General features: G+C 44.1%; 1 protein-coding gene across 1 annotated transcript in view; it reads left to right on the forward strand.

The window, feature by feature from the left end:
• SMARCA1 (SWI/SNF related, matrix associated, actin dependent regulator of chromatin, subfamily a, member 1) overlaps positions 1-18,817 on the forward strand; it is a 70,162-nt gene that overhangs the window by 26,021 nt on the left and 25,324 nt on the right. Inside the window, exons 18-19 of the mRNA XM_056859224.1 lie at positions 256-369; positions 13,232-13,354. Coding sequence (XP_056715202.1) covers positions 256-369; positions 13,232-13,354 — 237 coding nt within the window. The remainder of the gene's footprint in view (positions 1-255; positions 370-13,231; positions 13,355-18,817) is intronic.

Below are 18,817 nucleotides of genomic sequence, written 5' to 3' on the forward strand. Positions count from 1 at the left end.
CGGGAAATCATGGCTTGCTATTATCTGTGGACCATCTCATTAGAACCTGAGTATTAAGAGTATGTTATTCCCTATCTGATGCTAGACAGTGATCTGAATATAATCTTATTGGTTGCTGAATTCCTGTCTATCATATTTTCCTTTAGAAACTAATTCAGTATTCTTCTAGTCATTGTTCAAGATCTATTGATCAGAGGAACTCTGAAAAGGAAAGGAAATGAAAGGTATTAATAGTGCGTGCATTTATCTTTCAAGGCTCCACGGCCTCCGAAACAGCCAAATATTCAAGATTTCCAGTTCTTTCCGCCACGTCTATTTGAGCTTCTTGAGAAAGAAATTCTCTATTACCGCAAGACCATAGGTTACAAGGTAACGGCCGATCCGTTTTACTTTTTTTGCTTATGGAGGGAAAGTATATTGATATCTATGTATCTTCATTTCGAAAAGTAGCAAAATTCAGAATATTTTTTAAGGCAAACAGAAAAAAGCACAGATTCTGTTGTGTGTTTCTTGTATTTCAGACTTCTTGGTAATTTTGTATTTTGTTCCAGTATGGATGTAGCAGGAACAAGTAAATTAGTTAGCAAAGGGCCATGTTGGAAATGCATTATTAATTGAAGGACTACCAGAAAGATTGTTGATTCAAGCTCTGATAATCAGCAGACTTGTTGGAACTGAACAGTTATGTGGGAGACCCATGATTCCTGGCATTAAAAAAAATCTTTAAAAGCAGCCATGAGGATTTTGGATTAGGGCTGTTGGATGGGGAGTTTAATCATAGAATTATAAAGTAGGAAGGGGCCATCTAGGCCATCTAGTCCGACCCCCTGCTCAATGCAGGATCAGCCTAGACCATCCCTGGCAAGTGTTTGTCCAACTGCTGCTTGAAGATTGCCAGTGAGGGGGAGATCACTATCTCTTCCCCTCTGCCATTCTGTCACCCATCACCCTCAGGCTGCTATTAGCACTGCTAAGGAGGGGGGCAATACCTTGTCTTTTTCTTCCTACTGGGACTACTAGGGGAATTACTTCCAAGAAAACAGCATGGAAGGAAAGGGTTAATTCTCCCCTCAGTGCTGAAATCCATAAAGGGGTCCTAAATATTTTTTTAAAGTATTGTATAGTTGAGCTGTTAGAGAAGAAGGTTCTACTCGGAGTTGTTCATCAGCCCTGAAGATACCGCCGCAAGGCTGGATAATTTACATAAGGACTGTAAGCTTTATTCAAGAAGAAGAAATATGAATATTAACATTTTAGGAATAAATGTCTGTGCTTGATAAATGAATGTATATTGCAAGCAGCAAGGTCTGAGCATGTATTGCGTAGGCCTCCTATTTGGAAGGTACAGAACTGAATTTGTGCAAACTGATTATTGGCCGTTGCTTTTATGTGGTGTGGTGCAACATTTGATTCAAGGCTACAGGATGCTGTGCAAAGCTTGTTTGAAATCTTAACTAGCAATGAGTATGAAAATATCTCCAGTTTTCCATACTTTGTGGAGGCACCGTGCAGGCACAATGCTGTTGATCTCTTAGCCAAGCTAGCTTCTAAATTTAAGGGGTCCAGTGCTTTTCCTATGAAGAAAGGCCAAAGGATTTGGAACTTTTTATTTGTAGCAAATGGGCAGCTAAGTGGTGTGTGTGTGTGCAGGCAGAATTCCAGATTGGTAGGCCTGTGAGTTCATGGCAGCAAAAGAGGCAGGAGTTCTTGTGACATCTTAAAGACTGGCAAATTTGTATTTGGGCATGCATTTTTGTCAACTGGAGTCCAGTTCTTCGGATTCAAAGGGGTGGGAGTGAAGAGAGAAGACATGAATGGAACAGCGAGAGAGAGAGAGAGAGAGAGAGAGAGAGAGAGAGAGAGAGAGAGAGAGAGAGAGAGAGAGAGAATGTGTTTTTTCCACTGGTCATAGAATTCCTGGCTGACTAATGAAGCTGACTGTTAGTGGCAATAGGAGTGATTAAAGAAAATACCACTAGGACATAACTTGTATGACGTTGTTGAGCTGATGCCCCAGATTTTGTGTGTTGCCACAATGCTTGGTGCACTCCGACAATCCATTGGGAAGTCACAGTTGGTCCTGTATGCACAGTTCATCAGCCTCTGACCATTTGCTTATTTACTTATTTCCGTTATTTATAGTCCACCTTTCTTGCTGGGTCTCAAGGCGGATTACACAGAGTGAGTCAATACAGTCAACAGGATGGAACATTCAATAAACAGTTCAATAGGATTAGGGCTGAAGATCCAACTAGAAGTCTAAAAACAGAACTGAATCAAAGTTTAAGTATTAACATGGCTCTTGATCACACCATAAAGGTGGGGGCATATTGGTGATAAGTTGGTATCTGGTTCCACTTTTGCATTGGAATCACCGAGAGAAATAGCTTTTCATCAGATAGGATAGCTTCAGACTTGTCAGACAGGGCATTATAAAATGGGCTTTGGTCTCTGGGGTGAGAATGTGAAGTCAGACATGAGTGCTGATGTTTACCCTAGAGTGTGATGATTGATATAGCTGATAAATGGAATGAGACAATGAGCTCAGATGCTGCTACTGATGCCTGTCTTTTCCTAAGCATCTTACTGACCACTGATTCTATACTACACCCACAGTGCTTTTCATACAGAGTAATAGGACCATGACATCCTGAAGACCTGCAGTATTAGTGCTGTGGTTGAGTGAATCATGATCATTCAGAGGGGCTTTGTAAACATCATCAGTCACTTAGAGCCATTCTGAAGCCATTTCAGCTTCTAAGCCTGAATGTTTTATTTTAAAAAAATGTTTTAAATGCCTGAACATTTGGAAAGACTTAAAAGTTCCGTAGTTGTCATTGGCCGGTGGACTTCTATTCTGCTGTTAGAGAACTACTCTGATTCCCATGCATCAAACAGGTAAAACAGACTGTGGTGAATCCCATGACTTTCTGACTCGATGCTGCTGAGCTTTAGGGTGTCGTGGGGGACTGTCTGGTGATAGCCCATGTTTTAATTCTTGCCAATAAAAGCAAGTGCTCTGACATGGTGTGCTGCAGAAGCCTGGTAAGGAAATGTCTAGTGACTGCCTTAATTGAGTCCCAAAGAAAGGTAGCTCCCAATAATCTACTCTTCTTCCAGCTGGAAGATGTGCAGACTGTCCACCTGCTGCCTCCTGATGTAGCCCCACTCCTGTTGTTTGCCGGGTATCTTTAATTTCTAATGAGATTTAGGCTGCAATCTTGAAGGGGGGCTGAAGCCCTTTAGAAGATGGTGTGACCCTGTGCCAACATAGGTGCCACCTTGTCACGAATAGAATAAAGTGGCACCTACACCGGCACGGGGGCAAACATGCCGTTGCTAGGAAGCCATGCCGCTGTGTGGGGCTCCGCCGCCAGCACAGCTCCGCTGGCAGTGAAATCCTGAAAGCAGGAGCCCACTCTGGCATGGGGGGGGGGGGGCGTTCCCTAACCCCTTTGAACCCGGGAACGCCCCCTTGAGTTGTGGTGTGGCTATGCCACCTTCTTTGGTGGCGTGACCTTGCTTTGCTCTATGGGAGCATTTTTCCTTTTTTGTTTTATTTTACTGTTTTGTAATTTTATTTTATTGTTTTATTTTATTGTTTTTATTTTTTCCCGGTGGCTGGGAAGCATTTGTGGAGGCAGCATGGCTGTGTCACTCCTAGCCATTGTGGAACAACCCCCACTCAGGAATGGGCTGCCTGAGTCAAAAATACATGTGATGCTCAGTCATGTGAATATTTTCCATGAGTTTTTTTTTTTTTTTATCCAGGTTTGCTCTCTGATGCTGCCGTTTGGATGGAAGTTTGCTTCGTGAGGAGTGAGCACACCTCTTTCCTCTTGGGCATTTCTCATATCAGAATCTCTCATTCTGAGCTGCTTTTATTTTTGGGGTGGAGGGAAGCTCCAGGTGTCCCCTCACAGGGCAGCAAGCAGCTTGGTCGGTGTGATTTTGATCAGGGAAATGGCTAATAAAAAAAAAAAGAACTCGTGACCCTCCATTGTACCATGCTTCTCACATAGACTGGGAGTTTTCCCAGTTCCCTAAAAACCAAATACGTGAGGAAACATTCAGGTGCATCATATATTGTTTGTCCCTAACCTGATTAGGAATGGCGGAGTGGTGCTTTGAAATGTGTCTTACGATGTCCTGCACTCACTGTGTCCAAACGCCATCATGGGGTTGCATGGAACCTTCGCAGCAATAGCAGTGCTATCCAGCAATCTCCAACCCTCAGTTCTGAGATCTGTGCTTTGTGGGCCATGAATGCTTATTTGTCAGGTCTCTCTGCTTCTCCGCAGCTACTCTTTACTGGAGCCATTCACCTGTTTGCTGGCTGTGGCATTGCATGATAACACCTTCTGTACAAAGGATTAGTTTCAAAGGTTCCCTTCCATTTATGGGATGACTTCTTCCTTTCATGATAGGACTTTTTTGGATCCAATCCTTAGAATCCAGCCCTTTGCTTCCCACACACCCACCTTTTGCTCTGAAAACAAACAAACAAAACAGTTCACTGCATTTTCAAAGTAAATACAGTTTTAGAGTAGGAGACATGACCCTGTGCTTGGCAAAGAAAAATATGTTTATGTGTACTTTCATCTTCAAGCTACAGAGCGAGTTAATTGCATGTTTCTCAACTTTACTTTTGTGACCAGGGTGTTTAAGTGGTTACATTCAGTGGCTAATTTATATAATTTACAAGGAAATTACTTCTGTACTTTCTTCAAATAGTTGAGATGCATCAAGCAGTGGTTAGGATTTGTTTCTACATGCTGTATATAATGCTGGAATTATATTCATGCTGAAGCCAGCTGGGTGTCGCTTCTGTAAATCAGCACTGGAGCTAAAGTAAGCTTCAGTTCCTCAGTGTTTGGAAATAACTGACATGAAGATATCACTCAGGTTTTCTTAAAGATGATTGACAGGAAATGTTAACTTCACAAGCCTGATGTTGGAACTTTAGTATAATTTAAAACTAATAGCCAGAAATATGTAGTAGCATCGAATGGAAAACATTAGTTTATTTTATCACCACAAAAAGGTATAATTTGAAAAACTGAAATGCTTGCTTTGAATAACCCCCCCCCCCCAAGAATATTTCATGGTAAAGAATATATAAGCTACTGATGGTATTTAGCAGTGAGTAAGATCCTTCTCCTGGGGTTGTGTTCCGTTTTATATTACTTAAGCAACTGTATAGGTGGAATCCTACAGAAGCAGACCAAAGTCATTTTGCTCCCATTGCACTGGAGAATTCTTTTGCATGGGACATTTCCCCAGTTTTCTGATCTGACATATATGCTTCAAAACATAGTATGAAAGATCCCTTTTCCATCCACCATTTTCTTGGGCAACTGCAGCCATGTATTAAAAAAAGAACTATGGTAACTGATTATACATAATAACTTGCATGGGATTCAAAGCCTATAACTTCAAAGCCCATTCAAAGTCTGCATTGATGGCTACGAAGAAAGGTATTGCATTTGAATCCAGTGCCATAGTATTTGACCATTCATCGGGCAGTAGCAAATATAGCTGAAAATCATTTTAAACTTAGTGCACTGATATTTCGTAATGGGACCCTATTTAATTTCACTGTAGCCTATCTCTCGAGCGGCAGTGGAAATCCTTTTAATCTTTTGGCAATCCGTTCTCTGTAAATATTGTGACAAAGGGCCAGGCTAGACATAATGGCAGCAGATCCACTTGTTTAAACCTGCCTCTGCCTCGATCCTGTAGAAAGGGGGGGTGAGGTGGGGGGTGTCCAATTTGAAGAGGCAGAAGGTGGTGCATGAGTGAGGAGTGCAGAATCCTACTCTTTGGCCATCCCACACATCCCTTCCTGCATCCACTCTTGCTAAATCCTTCTCTCTCACTTCTGGAATTGGAGCTCAACTGAAGAAAACTGATGTCAGTGATGAACTATAGGGAGGAAAGCTACAGCCAGGGGGAGAGTTCTCTACTCCTCGTGTGTGTGCCAGCATGGTGTATGATTAAGAGTGGCATACTCTGATCTGGAGAACCAGGTTCAGTTCCCCACTCCTCCATATGCAGCCTGCTGGGTGACCTTGGGCTAGTCACAGTTCTTTCTAAACTCTCTCAGTCCCACCTACCTCACAAGGTGCCTGTTGTGTGTGTGTGGGTGTGTGAGGGGAGAAGGCAATTAGAAGCTGCTTTGAGATTCCTTTGGTAGAGAAAAGCGGGGTATAAAACAACTATTCTTCTTTTAAATTCCCCCCACCCTTGCATTTGTGTTTTTGTATCCCCCTTTTGCTAATTGTGTGGCCCTCCCCCTTTTGCTCTCTCCTGATTTAAATCACTGGATCTGCTGCTGTCACATATTTGCCTGTGTTACAGTATTTACAAATTTTTCAGAGCAGACTAGTAAATAGAGCCGAGTTTAAATACACAGGTCATATCTAGTTCGGCCCATATAATTCAGGGGCATGTAACTCTGACCTGTTTCAAGTGTGTGTTGAGCCAGAGAGACAACAAATCTCCTCTGTCTATACAGCGCACAGATAATGCAGCCCAAAACCGTAGTTGCCTTTGTTAGTTTCAAATAGTGGCTGCCCACTATCAGAGCACACGGCTCCAGAAGACTAGTCTTGGTCTTGGCTTCTTATTGCTTCCCAGATGTTCAAGAGGATGTTAATTGTGGCCTTGTGTAGCTCAGCTGTTTTGAAATTGCTCCATCTCCCACTTTCCATCCCATAAACTACAGCTAGCTGGAAGGTACAGCTGGATGGGGGCTGTGGCTTGGTTCTGTGAGTCCCTTCCGCTGGGGGCTTGGAGAAGTCTCAGATCATGGGTGGCATTCCCCCAAAAAACTGGCATTTTGCTAATACTCATGCAAGACCATACAGAAGAGTTGGTGCAGCGCTGTAAGGGAGAGGGTCTGTAGTCGCTTGGATGCTTCCACTTTCATGCAAGGTAGCATCACCTCTTGAGCAAGAGGGAAGGCTCCTTGGTATTTAGTTTTACTTGCCATGCACATCTCTGACCCATGCCATAAATGCAAGATTTCTTCCCCAAGTCAAAGGACTTAAGTTGGCACATGCTTGTTTCTGGCCGTTAAAAGTGTTGAGGACAGTTAGAAATATTGAACAAACTGAAAGCATTATAAAAGTTAAATTGCAAAGTTCTTTTAAGTACCATATAATTGCAGAGTAAGTTCATTCTCGCTCTAGGTAAGAAGGGCGTCTTCATTCTGGGTTATTTTCCTTTATTTGCTAGGGAAGGCAGGATTCAACAAAAATGTAGGCCTTCCGGTTCCCCGGGGGAAATGACCCCCTCCCATCGGAATGCCCCAGTTTTGTTTCCTGCCTTTGTCAGGGAAGCAGGTTTGTGGCGGTGCTCCGCCATTTTTTCTTGAATCTTTTAAAATACAAAGTCTTTCCCCTTCGTGTTTCCCCCCCCTTCTTCTATTCTTACCTTTGTGCATTCTGTCTTTGTCTGTTATCTGTCTCCTTGTTGCGTCTTGTGTGGGGCCCGGAGGGTTGGAGTCGTCCTTTCCCGCCAAAACAAAATGGCGGCTTCTAGCCAGGACGAATTTATTTCTCCCACTGACTTGGACCCGGGTCTCCTTGTCGCGGCAGCCTCGAGCTGCCGGGATTCCTCTAGTCCCCCTAAAGGGAAGAATCCCAAGCGAAAGGGGAAGACAGACCCAAAAGAGGAGACAAAGAAGAAGAAGAAGAGGGACTCGGGCGCGGCTGCTAGCCGGCCGCCTTCCGCTCCAGCCGCTATGTCCGTGGCGGAGCGCGTGAAGCTAGGCGCGGCTGCTAGCCGGACGCCAGGCGCGGCTGCTAGCCGGACGCCAATTACCTCGGAGGATGCCGTCCGCTCCGCGGACCAGTTGGAGCCGGCCGGGCCCTCCATGTCCGCCGCGGCTGCTAGCCAGGTCCTTTCCAGCGGCAGTGAGGCTTCCCATGGATCGATGGCTGCACAGCAGGGGGCTGCTTCTGGTAATGTACCAGCGTTCGCGGGGGCTTCCAGCGAAGGGGGGCTAGCTGCCTTAAGAGCGGAGCTCACGGAGCTCATTAGAAGTGTCTTTGTAGATGGGCTCCAGGCGGCTCAGGCTACCCCCACCCCCTCTGTTAGAGGTGCGGAGGACTACCAGGACCCTCTAGAGGGACCCAGTTCCCTTCACAGACATAAGGGGCATGGGAATGAGAAAGCTACTGCCCAAGCCTATGGCCAGTCCAGAGGGAGGGTAGTCGTTCAGCCCCAGTCTCCCCCAGATTCCTCAGAGGAGGACAATGGGGAGGAGGAGGAGGAGGAGGATTCCTCCCCAGAGGGGGACCCTCCAAAACCAGAAGAAAAACAGCTGAGGCTCTTTCCTCAGGAGGATTTCCCCTCCCTATTGGTAAAAACTCTAGAAGCTTTGGACCTGTCTGAGACACAGGAACCCCAAGCCTCTGATTCACTGAAAGGATCAAAAGAATTCTTTCACAGACATAACAACCCTTCTCGTGTGATCCCGGTTCCAGACTACTTCACATCCCTAATCACTGCAGAATGGGAAAAACCATTAGCAAATAGACAGGCACCGGCTATAGCTAAGAAGTTCTATGATCTAGCACCCACCTCGGCTCAATTGCTTAAGCCCCCGGTGGTGGAAGCTCCTATCTGTGCCTTGCATTCCAATGACGTAGTGGCCAGGGATGGCATGGGCTCTATCAGAGATCCTCTTGATAGGAAGGCAGAGATCTCCCTCAAGAGGGCACACGAAGCCTCTGCCTTAGCCATCAGCGCCTCTATCACATCGGCCTTAGTATCCAGAGCAGCTATAGTCTGGACACGCAAACTACGTCAACTCATTCCAGAAAGGAATAAGAAAGCCCAGGAGGGAGTGTCCAGGATCCTACGGGCAGTCACCTTTCTGGCAGACTCTTCCCTAGATACCCTTTCCTTCTCAGCCAGAGCCATCGCTACTCAACTGGCTTCCAGGAGGGCCCTTTGGCTTAGGCCTTGGCAAGTGGACCATCATTCCAAATCCGATCTAATGGGCTTTCCTTACCAAGGTAAGAAGCTCTTTGGTGACCAGCTTGACCCTATCTTAGTCGAGACTAGGGATAAAAAGAAAGCTCTTCCTAAGAGCTATAGGAGAGATCAAAAATCCTACTCTCGTCCCTTTCGTTCCTCCCACACACTACAGAGATTTCGTGGTGAACAGCGGAGAGGTTCTTGGAACTCTTACAAGGGTTCCTTTCGTAGGGGAGGCCGTTATTCCAGATCCCCTCGTTCCGCCCAACCCACTGACAGAGCTGGGTATGGAACTCAACAATCCAAGCAATGACGTCCCCATCGGTCCGGTGGGGGGCCGTCTCACCCGCTTTATGGCGGCCTGGCAGTCATCCCAGACGGATCACTGGGTATCCTCCATCATATCTCAGGGATACCTGATAGAGTTCCGCACGACCCCACCTCCAAGATTCATATCCAAGACAAAACCACTAGGCCAAGACAAACTTCTTCGAACACAAGAAGCTATTCGCCACCTCTTAGACATTCAGGCAATAGAGCCCGTCGAGTACTCACAGCGCTACTCGGGAGTGTATTCCGTGTTTTTCACGGTGCCAAAGAAAAACGGGGACTGGAGAGCCATCCTGAACCTGAAGTGGGTGAACAAGTTCGTCATCTACAAAAGGTTCAGGATGGAGACCCTAAAGTCCATCTCAGAGTCGCTGACTCCCCGAGCCTTCCTGACCTCGGTGGACCTCACCGAGGCATATCTCCATGTCCCCATTCACCGGGAACACAGGAAGTTTCTATGCTTCTCCTGCCAGGACGACCACTACCAGTTTCGGGCCCTACCATTCGGCTTAACATCTGCCCCGAGGGTGTTCACAAAGATCCTAGTGACCCTCATGGTGGAGGCCCGCAAACTGGGAGTCCAGGTACATCCGTATCTGGACGACATCCTCATCTGTTCTCCTACGCAGGAGCTGAGTCGGACTCACACCAACATCGTGATCAAGATTTTGCAGAAACACGGATTCCTGATCAATTGGAGCAAAAGTCAACTGATACCGTCACAGAGGCTGACTCATCTAGGTGTAGTCATCGACACCACGTCCAACTCCTTCATCCTCACTACAGAGAAGGTGGAATCCATCTCTTCACTGGCAAAACAAGCAAAATCTGCCCCAACATTTCGGCTTATGGCAATGGCCAAGCTTCAAGGGCACATGATCTCATGCATCCCTTCGGTACCATGGGCTCGATTTCGGGCGAGACCGTTACAATGGTTCCTCCGCCCTTTCCAGAAGGACATTGCCAGGAAAAGACACAAGCTCCTCAGCCTCTCGGACTCGGTCAGAGAGAGCCTGTCCTGGTGGACGGTTCCCGACAATCTATCTCGGGGACTGCAATACATTCACGAAGCTCCCGTCCAGCTGTTCACGGATGCCAGTCTGGCGGGATGGGGAGCGACTCTACACGGTCAGCCAGCTCAAGGTCTCTGGGAACCCAGTCATCTCAAGAAAAGCATCAACTTTCTAGAGATCACAGCAATTTGGAAAGCCATCTTACACTTTGGTCCTCAACTAGTGGGAACACACCTTCTCATCAGGACGGACAACATAGCCGCGAAGGCCCATATAAACAAGCAGGGGGGCTCCAAGTCATCATCCCTACACAAGCAGGCCTCCAAGATCTTAGAGTGGGCGGAGTCCCACTTGGCTTCGATATCTGCCGAGCACATACAGGGAGTCCAGAACGTTCAAGCCGACTGGCTCAGCAGGCAACACCTCGACGAGGCCGAATGGTCCCTGCACTCAGAAATCTTCCATCAGATCACCATCAGATTCAGGATCCCACAGGTGGATTTGTTTGCAACCCCAGCCAACTCCCAACTCAAGAGGTTTTACTCCAGGTATCACCAGGTCGGAGCGGAGAAAACAGATGCACTCCTGTCCCCGTGGCCGACAGGACTGCTGTATGCGTTTCCACCTCTGCCTCTCATTCCCAGGGTGATCAGACGCATTCGGACTCTTCAAGCCACGGTACTACTAGTAGTTCCGGACTGGCCAAGACGGCCTTGGTATCCGGCGTTACAACAGATGTCCGTCCAACCACCTTGGCGACTCCCATTCAGACAAGATCTCTTAACCCAAGGACCGATTTGCCACCCGGACCCCGGGTGGTATCGACTAACCGTATGGCACTTGAGAGGAGAGAACTTTTAGGTCAAGGCTACAATTCAGGCATTGTAGATACCATCTTGGCTTCTAGGAAACCAGCCACTCAACGAATATACGGGGCTACCTGGAAGGTTTTCGCTACGTGGTGCCACCGTAATACCAAAGATCCCCTGAAACCAAGGGCGGCAGACATTTTGGCTTTTCTTCAAGACGGAAGAAAGCTTGGCCTTAAAGTTTCCACCATGAGACGCCAGCTGGCCGCAATAGCCACCCTAGTCCCTCGAGTGGCCGGTTATCCTTTGTCAAAACACCCTCATATCTGTGCCTTTCTTAGAGGAGTTAAACTGTCTTCTCCGGCGGTGGTTCACAGGTTCCCCTCCTGGAGTTTGCGCACAGTATTACAAGCCCTGACTAAGTCACCTTTTGAGCCTCTCAGAGTTGTCGACCTCAAGTGGGTCCGCATGAAGACTCTTTTCCTTACCGCCGTCACATCGGCGAGAAGGGTATCAGAGCTCGGGGCTCTCTCTGTAAGGCCAGAGTTGTGTGTGTTCCATAAGAACAGGGTGGTTCTTCGGACAGATCCCTCCTTTATACCAAAGGTTCACACACGTTTTCATCTCGAGCAGGAGGTAGTTCTCCCCACCTTTTTCCCAAACCCTTCCAACCAAAGGGAAAAAGAGTGGCACTCTTTGGATGTTAAAAGAGCCTTACGTATCTACATAAGAAGAACTCAACAGATTAGAAAATCAGAGCGCCTCTTTATTTCCTTGACAGCGCCTAATAAAGGCGGGGCTATGTCCCGGGCAGCAATTAGCAGTACCATAAAGGCCTGCATTTTCCAAGCCTATAAAAACTCTGGCATGCTAACTCCATCCACCATTACGGCACACTCTGTGAGGAGTGCAGCCACCACCACGGCCTTTAGGCATAGGGTGTCGCTGGAACAAATATGCAATGCCGCTACTTGGTCTTCCTTGTCCACCTTTTCTAGACACTACAAGGTAGACACCTTCTCTAGAGATTCCTCCGCATTTGGCCTGGGAGTGCTTCAGGCAGTACAGGAGGTCTAACTTCCCACCCTAATTCTGTTACAGCTCTGGTAGGTCCCAGAATGAAGACGCCCTTCTTACCTAGAGCGAGAAAGAGCCTTGGTTCACTTACCGTGAAGGCTTCTTCTGCTCGTAGGTAAGAAGGGCGTCTTCCCCTCCCTAATTCCTGCCAGAAGCACATCAAAAAAAAAAAAAAAAAAAAAAAGAGAAATTTTGGGAGGGTGTCTTGAGTGAAGTCGTTCATGTTAACCTTAAGGTGTTCTGTCGTCACCTATCGTTATCTCCCTTGTTACCTAATTTATCGATGGGGAAAAGACGTTTTTTCCACTATTGAATTGTACTAGTTTTTCCAATGTATAATGTTTAAGCTTTTCAACTACTGAGGCATTCCGATGGGAGGGGGTCATTTCCCCCGGGGAACCGGAAGGCCTACATTTTTGTTGAATCCTGCCTTCCCTAGCAAATAAAGGAAAATAACCCAGAATGAAGACGCCCTTCTTACCTACGAGCAGAAGAAGCCTTCACGGTAAGTGAACCAAGGCTCTTTCCATTCTGGATAAAAATGACAATAAAAGTTAACGTCTGTTTCACGGTGTAATCATTGGAGTATATATAGACCTCTCTGGCTCTCTCTTTTTCTTGGTGTCCTGGAGTGCTTTTCCAGCTTAAAGAAAACCTCTTGGGGTATATCAGTTGCTTACTGGCCTCAGTTACTGTTATATTTCACTGGAACAAGAGCCTGTAAGCCATGGAAGAACAAATCTAGATGGATGAGTTATGATGTGCTGTGCTCACCTTGCCTGAAGAACTTTCAGAGGATTGTAAACGCCACTAAAAGCAACGTTTCTCTACTACCATCCCAGTACCAGGGAAATGTCTCCTTCTCTAACAAATACTCAGTAGATGTGAAATGTATCAGTCCTGCCTGACTGGTGTTTCTGGAAGAAGCTGTAAAGGGAGATGGATTGGAGTGTATACTGAACCCTTAACAGCATCACACTTTTATTATTCATTCATTCTGTTTCTGATTTTTAGGTCCCCAGGAATCCTGACCTCCCCAATGCAGCCCAGGTGCAGAAAGAGGAACAACGGAAGATTGATGAGTCTGCTCCTCTCTCTTCGGAAGAGGCTGAAGAGAAAGAAAAACTTCTCACACAGGTTAAATGCTTTAAACTTCCACATTTTGCAAAAGGAGAAATAATTGTAAGCAGGTCTGCTTGCTGTGCAATGAGGTGTAATATGGTGATAAACTGATAATGAGCCCAGATGGTCAAGAGATCAGGTGATCTGGTACCTGTGGAAAACTGCACACACCATTGTCTGATCACATAAATCCTCCCTTTATCGCAGTGATTTAGAGGTCCCCAGTTTATAGGTCCCCTGTTGTGAACTGTTTCAGCAGAAGCTGGGAAAATTGCCTGTGGCTTTTCCCATTCAGAACAGTAGCTATTGAGCTGCCTTACCTCCTGAGGCTTGTCTTCAAGTTAAAGTAAGGGCACTTGTGGAGAGAAGTTAAAACTGGCAAGATTCAAGTTGAATCTCAAGTCCGTGGAGAGTTCCCTTATAACGAAGGTGACTTGGCTTCTCTCAGAACGCACGGCTTTTAACCGTCCACTGCTATCCGCTTTGACTGAATAAAAGAGGAGGTTATCTCATTTCAAAGCTATAGTTTTATTGCATGGTAAACTTCAGATTTGTGGTATGCATTTGGGTTTTTTTTTAGATGTTTTTTTATTTTCAAAACAGATATTGCAAAACATACAGACATATAAACATACACATTAAATTATTACATTATAATGGAACTTACTCTATAACTTCTATTCTGTTGTACCTTCTCTGAATGTTATAATTGCATGTTCAGTGACATATTTCTTACTTAAATTTTGACATTCTATTATTTTATCAGTTAACAACTATATACTCAAGAAATACTTTCCATTTTTCATAAAAATCATCACTAAAGATGTTAACTTAGCCATAGTTGCATATTCTGTTACTTTATTTGTCCATTCAGTTACATCTGGGTGGTTTTCTGCTTTCCACTTTCTTGCATACTCCAGTTTTGCTGCTGTCACCATATATTTAAGTAATTCATTATATATTTTTGGCATGTTGTCTGGCAAAATATTTAACAACATACTTTTTGAATCTAGGGATTTGTCATGATGAAATCAATATAATATAAAATCAGCTGAATGGGACGTGTTAAAGAATGTTTGTAACTCATGGTTCCTGTAGAATACTGTAAGGCGGGAAGCATAGATGGCTTTTTTCGTACATTCTCTGAAATATATAATATGAAGTAAGCATGTACATTCTTGAGTGGTCTATAAAATTGGCTGTGTTAGTAATTGTCCTTTGAAACTAAATTGCCTGTGTTGATTGAAGTGAATCTTCACTTGAAATTGCAATATCAGACATAATTCTTAGCCTCTCTGCAAATAGGTTGGAAATCTTTAATACCACTGTTAATATTGAACAACCAGTATACCAAAATGTTTGGAAATAATTTTTTTTCCTACCCAGACTGCTTTATAGAGGTGACCATGAGCCAGGCTGTTAATGATAGGATGTTTTGGAGGACATTGATTCATGGGGTCGCTATGAGTTGGAAGCGACTTGATGGCACTTAACACATACACACACACGCACACACATGAATGTCAGCCCAAGATGCCTTTAATCTTCCTACTCCTTAGTTGATTTTTTTTTCATAAATTTTTTATTATTTTTAAAATATTTTACTGTCTGATACTTTTCAACAACACATTCATTTCATAAATCATACAATAAAAAACTTTAACAGCGTCATCGAAAAGCGTATTCATCTATTAATGAAAAGATATTCAAATAAGAGACTTCCCCCTCACCTTCCTCCATCTTGCTATAAATTTATCTATTCTTTTGCAAAGAAGTTCTAATCCAGAAAGATACATCAAACTTGATTACTAAGTTAATTCTAAATTATTCAATTCATTTACAATTAGTACGTGTTTATAATTGATTTCATATATAGTAACAGATTTTATTTCAAAACCGTTCTTAAGATAAAAGGATTAGATCAGTAAATACAAAATTCCCTAATCATCATTTAAATCCCTGTTTAGCCCTCTGTTTCTCTCTATCCCCCATAAACTGCATGTTTCCTTTTAGTTTTGTTCTCGCTGTGAATTTTTGTTTTTCCAACACTTCTGTTATTTTTGATGTCCTGTCTTTTTTGTCCAGATGTCGAGGCCAACTCCTTTTTCTCCTCTTCTTGTTGATGTTGTGACTCCTGGTTAAGGCCAGCTAGATCTTTTTCATAATTCTTCAAAAAGTTTTTTACCTCCTGTGAAGAGATAGTAAATCTGACCTCTTTGTAGGTAAAAGTGAGTCCCTGTGGGAAGATCCAGGAGAATCTTATTCCATTCTTCTTCAGTGTCCCAGTAAATTCTTTGTACATATTTCTCTTCATCATCAAATGTCGTGGGATATCCTTAAGGATGATAAGAGGATTTCCATTCACTGACAAAGGATTATCATAGAGGGTTTGCATAATATAATCTTTCATCCTTATATCATAAAAGGAAATCATAATATCTCTTGTCTTTGTCTTCTCCAAACTGATGGGTAAAGGAATCCTATATACTTTGTTTATTGCATAATCCAGATCTTGTTCACTTATATGAATCAGGTCAGCCAATGATTTTATGATAGTTATTCTGGTACATCCCATTGCTTCTGGAAAATTGCGAAGACGAACATTCGATTGTCTTAATTTTAACTGCATAATAGCCAGTAGGTCCATAACATTTTCTTGTTGGAAATGTATAGCTTGAATTTGATTACCTTGAAGTATCTGTTTATTTTTAGTATCTTTCTGTTCTTCAATTGCCTTTTTAATTGAAGTATCCATTTTTCCCATGTTTTCATTGTAGATATTTGACATTTCATATTTGTAATTTCACTTGCCAAAATGTCCAATTTCTGACTAGTCTGGTTGGTAGTTTGAGTTAGACTAGTCAATATGTTGGTTAACTGAGCCAGACGTTGAGATTGTTGCTCATATTGTTTAGTAAAGGCATCCATGTGTTTTGTTAATATTTCCTGTATTTTCTTGTCGGCCTTTCCCATGTTTATTTCTGAAAATAGTTCTGACAATTCACCAATACCAAGAAATGCTGTTTTAAATATGTTGGCAGGGTCCAAAACCTTGTAGTGGTTCTATTCATCAATTATACAGGTCCTGGGATTAAATGGCTGCAAATTCTTCTCTCCGCTGTAAAACAATTAGTGTTGTTGTAAAGGGCCATCAAGTTTTATTGACACTCTGCTCGATTGTAAAAGAAAGGGGTGGGCTGGGCATTATTTAAATTGCGGACCTTCGGCTGTCTTGTTTTCCATTAGTAGGAATATGTTGCCTGTTACACAATAAAGACACACTTCAAGCCCTGCGATTTGATTTCCTGTATGATCTTTCCCTTTCAATCTCGATGGTTTTCTATGATGAATCGGAAAGACGTCATCTCCAGAGGAATTTAGCCCATTCGCTCCCACCCCTTTTAACACCTCGGCTTCTAATTGGTAGCTAGAGTGTCTGTCAACCGTCCCGTTTGTTATGCCAAAGTGGAGATCGAGTAGATAAGGCTCCTGCCATTCAACTATACTCTTTTTAAACAAACAAAGTCACTTATATTCTGGACAGAGAGATGCAGATTGCATTGATGATTATTACGATCTTCCAGAGCTTCAATTTCAAGGTAAAGACAAAAGAATTCTTGCAACTTACTCAGATGTTGGATGATAAGGTTACGGTGATGATAATTTTCTTAGATGGTGATTGAAGGGGGAGGACTGAACCTTGATTACCCATGAAATGTTCCGGCGATGACTTTCCCTCTTGCCCTTGGGACCGGCATCAAAACTTCCGAGGGGCTTAAAAGCCTCCCTCGGAGAGTTCTGGAGGTCAAACCGCATAAGTGGCTGCAGGGAATTCCTGCTTCCCAAGTCCACTGTTTAGGACCGGGTTGAGGTGCTGTTTAGCACCCCAAATTGAACATTTCTTGGATTTTTCCTGGAGAGTCCAGGAAACATGGCGCTCAGCCCAGCTGCCCCAGCAGGAAGTCCCTACTCCTTAGTTGATTGAAAATGGTTTTGTCACTCATGTTTGACAACAGTGAGAAGATTAATATATTCTTGTGAAATAAATAGAAATGGAGGAGTCTGAGGCTCCTATTGAAATTTGAAACACAAGACTGCATTTTACAGTCTTGAACTAAACAGGGAAGACCAAATACAGAACAGGAGTCTTTCAACTCCTATTGGTGCCATGCTTAGAGGTTAATGAGATATTCCTTATCATTAAATTATCATCAAATTGTGCAGCACTATTTGCTGGCTACATCATATCAGAAAAACTGCAGTAGTTGGTTCTTTACACAAATGTCTATTAAGACAAGCATTGATTATCTAGCTAAATATCATATGGCGTAAAAGATGTACCATTTGCGATTGTTTGACGTGTGGGAACTGTACATCTTTCTTCAGTTTCTCATGAGGCGCTTTTGCAAACTGATATAAACACAGAACTAAACATCTGTTTCAAAATTTTCTGCATGTGACCAAGACAAAAAAATGAAGTTGTGTTCTCTCTAAAATAATGTAATTACTTTGGTTTTTAAACTGTGGGGCCTCTCCCTCTCCAATTGGGAATGCAGGGTACCTAAACAGAGAGATTTCCTGAGCAGATGGAGCTTTTGTCCAACAGCTGTGATATGATTGTATTGTATAACCCCTGGAAAACCCTCTCAACTCAACATTGCCCCCCTTTGCCCTTTCTTGGTACGCCCACCCTCTTGGGCCTCAGGTGAGGTTTTAAACAGCTGCTCTGGCCTGGCTACAAGCTGGAACCTGGCAGGTCGGGTCCGTACTGCCGCCCCTGCCTGATTCCCCTTTTTGACATCAGGATGAGAGTCAGATAAGTCCTTACAGGACCAGTCCTTCCTGCAGGATTCCAGTGCCCATGTCAGTGCCTCCCCCACTTTTGGACTTCACACAGTGGGGGGATTGATCTGTTGCCCCTATCAGATTAGTGGACTGGCATCATCCTTACATGTGTTCATATGAGCCCATCTATCATGAACCAGGGCTGCCAATGGTTCTCATTTGACATGAAGCCCTGTCAGGTCACAGAGGACAAATGTTTTCTCTGTCTTTGCCGCTTCCTGTGTGAAGTAAGAGTTCTACCCAGACTACTTCGGCTGGCACAGGGGATGTGGAGCATTCTTTAATTCATGAACCTGCTGTCCTGATGGGTCCTTCTAGGTCAAGGTGCTACCTAAAAGTGGAGCCAGCCCTGAAAAGAGCTGCAGTTACTAAAATTGGCATTTTTCTACTTTCAAACAGTGAAAAATAGCAACATTATTTAATATGTGCTGCAAAGAATTTTTGGGGATCCATATTTTATTGTCCTGATTTGGATAGCCCAGGTCAGCTTGTTCTCATCAGATCTTTGAAGATAAGCAGAGTCAGTCCTGGTTAGTATTTGGATGGGAGACCACCAAGGAAGTCCAGGGTTGCTACCCAGAGGCAGGCAATGGGAAACCACCTCTGTTCATCTCTTGCCTTGAAAACTCTACA

The sequence above is a fragment of the Euleptes europaea genome, chromosome 13, assembly GCF_029931775.1.
Source record: "Euleptes europaea isolate rEulEur1 chromosome 13, rEulEur1.hap1, whole genome shotgun sequence".
Taxonomy (NCBI): Eukaryota; Metazoa; Chordata; class Lepidosauria; order Squamata; family Sphaerodactylidae; genus Euleptes; species Euleptes europaea.